Raw genomic sequence first — 10,859 nt, 5'->3', positions numbered from 1 at the left:
AAAGGTTTCGGACTGTTATAGTTTTGTTTTCATTTGTTTCCATGTATTTTTGATTTCCTGGTTAACCCATTTATTGTTTAGTAGCATGTTTTTTAACCTCCATGTATTTGTGGTCTTTCCAGATTTTTTCCTGTGGTTGACTTCTAGTTTCATAGTATTGTGGTCAGAAAAGGTGGGTATGATCTCAATCTTTTTGTTTTTGTTGAAGCCTATTTTGTGACCTAATATGTGATCTGTTCTGGAGAAGGTTCCATGTGCACTTGAAACGAATGTGTATTCTGCTTTAGGATGGAATGTTCTGAATATATCTGTTAGGTCCATCTGGTGCAGTGCATCACTCAAAGCCATTGTTTCCTTGTTGGTTTTCTGTTTAGGTGATCTGTCCATTAATGTAAGTGGGGTATTAAAGTCACCTACTATTATGTATTATTATCCATATAGTTCTTTTATGTTTGTTATTAATTGTTTTATATATTGGGCTTCTCCCAATTTGGGGGCATAAATATTTACAATTGTTATATCTTCTTTTTTTTTTCATTTTTAAATCATTTTACTCTTTATACCATAATCACATTAAAATTGGCAGAACTCCCATGACAGACAGGACAGAGACCTGTCAGGCAAGGCAAATAGTGAAGGTTTCATAAAGCTGGAGAGAAGTACCAGGGTTCCACAAGATGGCCGCAGCGATCTCAGACAACAGTGCCACGGTGTTGGTGTCTGAGCAGGTGGGAACACAGGTGGCCTCAGCCATAGCTGGCCTGAGGCCACTGCTGTTTCCTAAGGGGGATTTCCTAACATGCTTGGAAAGCAGATCACTTGAACAGAAGTGCATGGAGCAGGGTACTGCTTCTGCTGAATAAATTCTACAGGTTCCTGGGCAGGGTCTACAAATCTCATGTGATAAATGGTTGCTGAATTAGGATTTTGCAAAGGTAGTCCCATAACCAACATCCAGGGAAATTTTACCACCAGTGAAATTCTTAGGCCAAAAAAATAAATAGCCACACATACCAAACCTACACACCGTGAATTAAAATGGTGCCATGTTAGGGCTTATGAAAGAACCAGAGCAGGAAAGATTATTCAAACAGAAGATCCTCATCCTTCTCTTCAGCCAAAAGATTAGCAGGCTCCATCACCTCACCAGCTGCCCTCCGTTGCTCCAAGTCTTTCTCTGATTTTTCCTTGAGAATCTTTTTCTTCTCCTGTATTTTCTTTAATCTATAGAACTCTTCTCGCTCTCTCTCATCCAGCTCTGTGATGATGTAAGCAAGGGTATGTTCAATATGGGGAATGATGACGCGTTCAATGGCATTGACACGCTTGTCGCTTATCTTAATGGCTTCATCCAAAGTAACGAAGTCTGAAGCGAAGCTAGTTCCATCGGTAACTCCACTGCTTTGGCATAGTTCCTCTTTAATTTCGCCAGCTGCTCCCCACCTCTGGCTAAACCAGTCAGTTCATAACTGTCAGTTCCTTCATGGTAATGTTCAAACACTGGCAAAGTAACACCTGCTACGTTATCTTTCTTAGCTCGGATCTTCACTTGGGCTTTATTTACATTTTGGATAACTGGTGCTGAAATCCCCTGCTGTGAACTTGGCCTCAGCAAGTGAAAAGGCAGCCTCTCTCATCACTTCACCCATCAACATTTTAGTCTCTATCATCTTCTTTAGGATCTGTCGAAATCGAAGAGTTAAGGCATCAGATTTTTTCTTCAGGAGGTTTCGACTTGTCTGTGCTCCTTTTAATCGAGCCTTCATGATGGTCTGTGCCATGCGTGAGGGAAAGATTTCAATTCGGTCTTTGCCCGACATTCTGACAATGATAGTTTGGCTCGGATCCCTCGCCGGGCAATCGAGGCTGCAACAGTCCCAGCCACAGGGTTGTCCTCTCTTGTTATATCTTCTTATTGGGTTGTCCCCTTTGTCTGTTTTTATAGCCTTTGTGTTTTTATAGTCTTTGTAAGTCTGGTTTGTTCAATAGATGCATTGGTACTCTGGCTTTCTTTTGACATCCATTTGCGTGATAAATACTTCTCTGCTTCCTCACTTTCAATCTGCAGGTGTCTTTAGGTCTAAAATGAGTCTCTTGTAGGCAGCATATAAAGGAGTCTTTTTTTATCTGTTTTGACACCCTGTGTCTTTTGATTGGAGTGTTTAGTCCATTTACATTCAAAGTAATTATTGATAGACATGTATTTATTGCCATTTTATTACTTATTTTCTCGTTTCTGGAGATTTTCTCTGATCCTTTCTCGCCTTTGTCACTTTTGGTCTCTCCTTTGCACTCACAGACCCCTTTAATATTTCTTGCAGAGCTGGTTTAGTGGCCACAGATTCCTTTCATTTTTGTTAGGGAAGCTTTTTCTCTCCTTCTATTCTGAACGATAGCTTTGCTGGATGGAGTATTTTTGGCTGCAGATTTTCCCCATTCAGCACTTTTGAATATATCATGCCACTCTCTTCTGGCTTGCCATATTTCTATTGAGAAATCACCAGCTAGCCTTATGGGTTTTCCCTTGTAAGTTAGGGACTTTTGTCTTGTTGCTTTTAAGATTTTTTTTCTTTATTACTATATTTTGCAAATTTAGTTACAACATGTCTTAGTGTTGACCTGCTTTTATTGATTTGTTGGGAGTTCTCTGTGCCTCCTGAATCTGGATATCTGTTTCCTTCCCCAGATTAGGGAAGTTTTCTTCTATTATTTCTTGAAATAAATTTTCTGCCCCCTTTTCTCCCTCTTCTGGAACACCTATGGATACAAATATTATTATGTTTGATGGAGTCACTAAGTTCCCTAAGTCTACTCTCATGTTCCATAATTCTTTTTCTCTTTTTTCAGCTTCTTTATTTTCCCTTATTTTGTCTTCTCGCTCAGTAATTCATTCCTCTGTTTCTTCCAGCCTGCTTGTCATCGCATCAAGCCTGTTTCCAATCTCATTTATTGCATTTTTCATTTCTGATTCTTTTTCAGCTCCTTTATCTCTGTAGTAAGGGTCTCACTGATGTCTTCTATTCTTTTCTCAAGCCCAGTGAGTATTCTTATGATTGTTGTTTAAATTCTCCATCAGTTATGTTACTTATATCTCTTTCGCTTTGATCTCTGGCCGTGGCCTTATCTTGTTCTTTCATTTGGGATAAATTACCCCGTCTTGGCATTTTGTCTAGTCTCTGCCTTTTCCTGTGTGTTAGAAAAGCCAGTTAGGTTTCCTGCCCCTGGTAATGGCCTTTATGAAAAAGAGGTCATGTAGTACCCAGAGCCTGGTGCTTCAGGGAGTGTCTCCAGTGTGTGCTGCCTGCACTCTGCTGTTGTGTTTTGGCTGTTCTGTCTTTTAGGCCAATTGTCTGCAGAGGCTCTCCTTGCCTGCTGTGGACAGTGTTTGGTTCCTGGCCTGAATGTGGTGAGTTTTAACTAGGTGTGCTCTGGTCTGCTTATGAAATGAATCCTGACACCACTTCCACAGAGGCCCTGCAGAACTCTCTGGTGGGGAGATGTGGTGTGGGCAGGGGTTTGTGCTGGTCTTCTGGGGTAGTGGCCCACCACGCTTGGACTGAGGCAAGCTTGACGAAGAAGGCAGTCCTAAGAGCTCAGGAGTGTGGGGTTTCATGTAAGCAAGTTGGACAGCCAGTGTCAGTGCTGAGCTGCTTCCTTCTGGTGGCTCTGTGTTTATGCTGAGCGGTGGTGGAGGGAAATGGCACCAGCCAGCTCCTTTGTTCCCAGAGAGGTGTCTCTGAATGTTGATAATCCCCCCCCCCCCCCCCACCTCCCATGTCCCAGGCATTTTTTCAGATGGCTCTTTCCATGCTGTCTGCCCCCAGGCTGTTTTCCTGCCTTCTCTTCTGGAGCAGCACAGTGCCCTCTGGGCTCTATCCCAGCCAAGCCTGCTGACCTTTAAAACTCCAGGCTTTAAGCTCCACTGGTTGCAAGAACTCACAAAATTAACCCCTTGTCATTTTCCAGGCCAATGGCTTCCAGGAAATATCCCCTGGTGTGTTCCACTGGCTGTTCCTCTCTCTTGCCCTTCTCCATGACCATGGCTCCCTCCCTGCCAGAGCAACCATGATTCATTTCTCCCCTGAAACACAGCTCCACACTTCCTGCTTCTTTGATGTGGCCTCTTCTATCCCTTTGGTTGTGGAGCTTGTTCTGTCAGTCTTAAGGTCGATTTCTGGGGTATTTATGCTGATTTTATCATTATCTAGTTGTTTTTGTTGGACAAGATAAGCCTAGGGTCCTCCTACTCCACCGCCATCTTCTTTTCTCTCTCTGTGTCTTCTTGAGTCAGTTTCAGTGGTTGGTGTCCTGTGAATTTGTCCATTTCATTTAAGGCGCTGTGTTGTGGTGCCACCATTTTTTTTTTGCCAGTCTCAGAGCTGCAGTTCTTGTGGTGTGGTTATCCGAGGGTCCCTAGCCACAAGTCTAGTACTATTCCTGACCATAACAACACAGTCACTGAAGTAAGGTAAGGAACATGGTGGTATTATTCGTTGCGTAGAATATAAGTAAAGATTATTTTAGCATATAGTTCCTGAAGCTTAAGTATGAAAAGGTAAGAGAAGAGATAGTATGGTGGATTCTAGGTGCTTCTAGTCTGAAGAAGCAGCCTTTTCTTTAAGCGTCTGTTCCTGCCACTAGGGAGAGGAGTTAGTTACCTCTTGAAAGATATCCTAATTCCTGAATGAACAAAGGCTGAATCCATATCATGTCTGTGCTTCTTGGAAGTGTTCATCAGAAAATAGGAAACTGCAGCATTTCCCATTAATGTTTTTGATGTTTTCCAAACCAAAACAAGATCAGGAGGGTACTCTACTTGTATTTAAAAGTGTTGCTTTCCCATAGCTTTGCCATCAGTTAACATGGATTGTAGCAGGGAATTTAAAGGTGTTTCTGTCTGGTAGGTATTACACAAATCAAAGAGAAGGAGAGCTTATGACAGATGAAATGATGTATATAGGAAGTGACTGAGCTCTAACTTTTGGTTAAAATACTTGAAACTCCTTAACCCTAAAGGTTTAAGGTTAACCGGTCAGTTAAAAAGTTAATTTTAGGGGTACCTGGGTAGCTCAGTTGTGGGATCAAGCCCCTCGTCAGGCTCCATGCTCTGCAGAGTTTGCTTTAGATTCTTTCTCCCTCTCCCTCTGCCCCTCCCCGCTTGTGCTCTCTCTCTCTAAAAAATAATACATAAAATCTTAAAAAAACCAGTAAACTTTAAAATTTTAAGCCAAGCCAGTTTCTGGTCATTAAGTCAGCATTTATTGGCTTAGCCAGCCATTGGCTAGATATAATCCTTAGTACAGGAACCATGTAAGGAGTAATACATCTTGCAAATCATGCAGTGTTACCTGTAGAAGCTGGTGATGCCGTAAAGAAAAGCCTCATGATGGTTTATTGGGAATATAACATCTAAGCTTTTAAATATTTATATATGTCTCTATGTAAAGAAGATATGCTTAACCATTTTGAGATTCCCTGGCTGGAAGTTAGGTGCTTGGTATACTTGGTTATTAAATTGTTTCTCAGTTCAAGTGTCCTAAGTCCTAGCTCCCCCAAAGAAATCTCTAAATCTGGGAGGTGACATAGGACAGTGACCAAGGAGGCAGTGGTGTCTGTCATTGGGCCCAAAACTGTTTCTAGGGTTCCCCTTCTTATCAGCACAATTGATGAGCCTGCTCAATGTAGCCTTTCCAGGCCAGCCATGAACTCAGGAAGAAGCTACCTGGCCTACATACACTCTCCACAATCTGCCCCCTTTCCTCACAATTTAAGATCCTAAGTTTTGAGATGAGACTGAGGTTCTTAGTAATATCACCTTATATTCTAAGTCCTGTCACTATTTCTGAAATGTTGTGGGCTCCAAGCAGCTCTCATGTGATTTTAGGATTGAGCACACATGGTCCAACAGTCACTGGCCCCAACCTTTGTTAGGTCAAGTTCAAGTTGCCCTTGTGTAATTCCTTCCCTGTGAGTGTGGGCAGGACCTAGTGACTGGCTTCTAAAGAACAGAATACAGCAAATGTAATAGGATGTCTGTTCCAAGAGTGGGCTGTAAAACACCGCATTCTGCCTTGCTCACACTCTCAGGCTCTTCTTGTTCTGATAAACCAAGCTGCCCTGCTCTGAGAATCCCTAAGGAGAGGCCCACGTGACAAGGAACTTCATCCTGCCAACGACTGCCTGAGTGGGCTGAAAGCACATTCATTCCTAGTTAAGCCAGAGTATCCAACTGCATTCTGTCTAGATTCTGGAACCGTGGAAGCTCTGAGATCTTAAATGACTGCTGCTTTAAGCCACAAAGTTTTGGGTTAATTTGTATGTAGCAATAGATAACTAATAGAGCTTCTATAGAGCGAATTACCTAACATGGTGATGTTTCAGATTCCTCATCTATAAATTAGGCGCAATAGTGTCTACCTTCATAAAGTTATTGTGAAGTGCTTACTGCCTCAAACACGAGATATGGTACTGCTGTTACTGTGTGAGCTACACAAGATCTAAAACTACAGAATGATTCCAGTACGTACACACATAGAAGGGATGGGAAAGAAATATACTAAAATGTTATCTGTTAGCTCTGGGTGATATTATAGAGAATGTTTACACTAGATGTTTGTCTTTAAAATAAAAGAATAAGTACAGTAGGCATCTTTCAATCTCATTAACTCTGTGATAATATGAACAGAGGCATAAAGGCAACATCACTTTAGACATTTCTTCTATTAGGTAGATGTACAAAGTTACTTATGATAGATTGGTGCCAACAGGAATTATGTATCTATTCGAAAGCTGTTTTGTAGTTTTTAAGAGTTGTCTAGCTAGTGATGAAGATTTCACCACTTCTCAGTTTAGAGTAACTTCTGAAAGTCATAGAGTGGAACTGACATAAACCATCATTTCAGTGGTTCCCAAAGTATATTTTCAGACCCTTGGGGGTCTATAAGACCCTTTCAAGGAGTTTGCAAAGTCAAAAATATTCTCAAAAAATATTAAAATCTGTAGTAGTTTGAAGAGTGGTCTCCAAAAATTCACGTCTACTCAGAGCCTGTGAACATGACCTTATTTGGAAATAGGGTCTTTTTTTTTTTTTTTTAAAGATTTTATTTATTTGACAGAGAGAGAGAGACAGCGAGAGAGGGAACACAAGCAGGGGGAGTGGGAGAGGAAGAAGCACGCTTCCCGTGGAGCAGGGAGCCCGATGTGGGGCTCGATCCCAGGACCTTGGGATCATGACCTGAGCTGAAGGCAGAAGCCCAACGACTGAGCCACCCAGGCGCCCCTGGAAATAGGGTCTTTATAAACGTAATTAGTTAAGATGAGGTCATGCTAGATTGGAGCAGACCCTAAATCCAGTGACTGTGGCCATATAAGAATGTAACGTGAGGAGACACAGAGAAGGAGGCCACGTGACCACAGAGGCAGAGACTGGAATTGGTGTGATGTAGCTATTAGTTAAGGCACACCAAGGACTCTGGCTACTGCAAGAAGCTAGGAGAGAGGCAGGAACAAAATCTCCTTCAGCCTCTAGAAGGAACCAGCCCTCGAACACCTTGGTTTCAGACCTTTGGCTTCCTGAACTGCAAGAAAATAACTAACTTGTCTTAAACCACCCAGTTTGTGGTAATTTGTTATGGAGGCCTCAGGAAACTAATAGTGATACCAGGAAGTGGGGTGCTACTGGAACAAATGCCTAAAAATGTGGAAGTGGCTTTGGAATCAGGTAATGGGTAAAGGCTGGGAGAATTTTGAGCAGTGCAATAAAAAAGTCTAGGTTATCTTGAAATGACCTTTGGTAGAAATAAGGACTTAAAAACAATTTTGGTGAGGGCTCAGAAGGAAGTGATGGGGAAAGTAGAGAAAGCTTCTGTCATCTCGGAGAATTTCTACATCATCATGAACAAAATGTTGATAGAAGTATGAACATTAAAGGTGCTTCTGGTGCGACCTCAGACAGAAATGAACATGTTGTTGGACACTGGAGGAGAAGTTAGAAGGTGGCAGAGACCTTGGCTGAATTGTGTTCTGCTTTTGGGTTTAAAATAGAACTTGTGAACAATGACATTGAATATTTAGCTGAGGTTTCCAAGCAAAATATGGAAGATGTGGCCTGGGTTCTTACTGCTTATCATAAAATGCAAGAGAAAAGAAATAATTTGAGGAAGGAAGTGGTTAGCAAAAAGGAACCAAAACATGATGAGTTCGAAAATTCACATTCTATCCATACTGCAAAACAATGCTAAGGCATACTCTGGAGCGGTCACCACGGGTGTGTGGTGTAGAGATTAGCTTTATGACCAAGGAAACAATCAGGCATCTCAGCAGAGGGCAAGAATAGAGGTCCGGTTATCCAGGAAGGATCTCTGGAGAAGCCTCATGTCTAATGATGTGGATCTCCGTGACATCCATGAAGACTGACAGATTTTTGAGAATGTTAAATCAGCAGAAATGCTGCTGGTTTGGCCTGACAGGGACAGAGATGGGACAAGATGAAGGAAGACTGCCAGACTTCTGGGATTCTAAAAGCAGGCAATGGGCTTTTTTTTAAGATTGTGTCCCAGGCTGAGGACAAAGGAGGGTGGGGACAACGGGGCCTCTGAAGGTCTAGAGGTTGGGGCTGGTGAAGCCTCTGTGGGCCCAGAGGGCAGATCAAGCCACAAATGATTATTCTAAGGCCTTGAAACTTAATGAAATTTGCCTTGCTGTGTCGCACACTTGCTTTAGCCTAGTGACTCTATTCCTTCCACTTTCTTCCTTTTGGGTATATCTATCCTATGCTTTTTCCACCATTGTGTTCACACATCCACCAATGGAAGGGAGACCAAGGCAGGTCATACCAGCATCTTACCCATACTTGATTTCAACGGATGAGATGTGAGTTGATGCTTATTTTGATGAGAATTTAGGTTTGGAGTTAATGCTGGAACGGGTGAAGAATTTGGGGAATGTTGGGATGGGATGATATATCTTGCACATGGGATGGATGTGAATATTGGGGGACCAGAAGCAGATTACACTGGGTTTGTCTCCACAAAATTCATGTCTACCAGAAACTGTGAAGATGACCTTAAGATGACATTCAGGATTAGGGTAGCCCCTAAATCTAATGAGTGGCATTCTTATAAGGAGAGAGACAGAAATATATACCCAGGAAAGAATGCCATTTGAGACAGAGGCAGAGATTAAAGTGATGCAATAATAAGCCAAGGAACACCCAAGAATTGCTGGCAACCACCAGACGTTAGGTGAGAGGCATAGAACAAATTCTCCCTCAGTCTCCAGAAGGAGCCCCCACCCCACCCCCGACACCTTGATTTTGGACCTTGGGCCTCCTGAACTACAAGAGAATATCTGTTGTTTTAAGCCACCTGGTTTGTGCTACTTTGTCATGGCCAGCCCTAAGAAACTAATAAAGATTTGTTAGAGTAGCATCCAAGATACTATTTTGCTTTTTCTCTCATGAGCATACAGTAGAGTTTTCCAGAGGCTGTGTGATGTCTGATACCGTGACAGACTGAATATAGAGCAGGCGGGATAATCCAACTGTGCTCTATTAAGCCAGACATTGAAGAAATTTGTAAAAATGTAAACAATGTCCCATGAATAATAAATATTTGTTTTGGAAAATAGTTATTTTTCATTAAAAAATATCTATGTTAATATATTGGCTTTATTATGGTTTTTACATTGTAAATTTTTCCCAGTTTTCATTCCAATTTGGTAAATGTGATAGATATGACCCACATGAATGAAAGCTCTTTGGGATCCTTAATAATTTTTAAGAATATATAAAGAATCTCGTGTCCAAAATGTTTGACAACCACGGGCTTAATTGTAAATTTTCAAGTCCCGAAAGACATCCTGGTGTTGGTGCTCCTGCTTTTTGGAAGGTCAGCTTAACATTGAAAACAGTGCTTAAAAGAACAGACTTCAGAATCACATTGAAGTAGGTTAGATTTTTACATCATCTACTTAAGATTCTCTGAACTTCACTTTCCTTATTTATAAAGTGGGAAAGATAATATCTATCTTATCGGTAGTATGAGGATTAGATATGATCATGTATAGAGGGGAGTAGCCATTATAGTTATTTAAAACAAGTATTTCCATCCCACCAGCTTAAGTGGCTTATTGGTTTCTGACTGTAAGGAGAGGGGAGCAAACATGAGGTCTAAGGCCTCACATTTGAATGGTTAATGATCAAGTTCCCATTTGTTACTTACTGGACCTAATGTTGAGAAATTTTACGGGACATGAAGATTCCAAGTGTAGAGGAAGAAATTGTAGAAGTCCTGTGGACCGTGGGATTTTCTTTTCCCTGAGGAAAATCTTTTGGTCTGTTATCATAATTGCTACTTGTTAAAACTGGTAAAATACTTGTTAAGGCATATGACTTTCATGATCAAATGATTTGTATATACAAACTCCTAACATTTTAGAATCAGAACCTCTTCTCTAGCATCATCAGCTCCATTTTGGGTACTTTTCTATGCAATGTGAATTCTACAGACTCAGGCTTATGGAATGAAGGATGGATATTGACTTCCTGGATTTCTCCTGTTCACTCGGTGTATGCTTCTCTGCTGACTGTGGCTAGTCTTCCTATAGGAGCCATCCATTACCATAACCAGGTCCCAAATCACATCAACATCCAGATGTCATGCTTTTTTTATGGGGAAGGGATAGATCTCGGGAAATGGGCTATGAATTCTCACTATTGATTTTAGAAGTAGATAAAAGATCTAATAAAACTCTCTTCCCCCTCTATCTGTGCCTAACTGATAGGTGGCTTTTAATCTATGAGCACGGAAATAGACACTTTATTAAGCATAAATGCAAAATGACTTAATTGCTGCGACCGG

At 41.4% G+C, this 10,859-nt stretch overlaps 1 protein-coding gene and 1 pseudogene across 1 annotated transcript in view; both read right to left on the bottom strand.

Moving 5' to 3' along the window:
• Positions 1-490: 490 nt before the first annotated feature.
• LOC116639324 lies at positions 491-2,099 on the bottom strand (annotated as a pseudogene).
• A 7,491-nt stretch (positions 2,100-9,590) lies between these two features.
• Positions 9,591-10,859, bottom strand: part of SPAG17 (sperm associated antigen 17) — a 226,243-nt gene continuing 224,974 nt past the window's right edge. The window contains exon 48 of the mRNA XM_032419281.1: positions 9,591-10,365. Within this exon, the coding sequence (XP_032275172.1) occupies positions 10,226-10,365 (140 nt within the window). The 3' untranslated portion in view covers positions 9,591-10,225. The remainder of the gene's footprint in view (positions 10,366-10,859) is intronic.

The sequence above is a fragment of the Phoca vitulina genome, unplaced genomic scaffold (genome assembly GCF_004348235.1).
Source record: "Phoca vitulina isolate PV1807 unplaced genomic scaffold, GSC_HSeal_1.0 scaffold2, whole genome shotgun sequence".
NCBI classification, from domain to species: Eukaryota; Metazoa; Chordata; class Mammalia; order Carnivora; family Phocidae; genus Phoca; species Phoca vitulina.
This window is presented reverse-complemented; position numbering and strand designations above follow the sequence as displayed.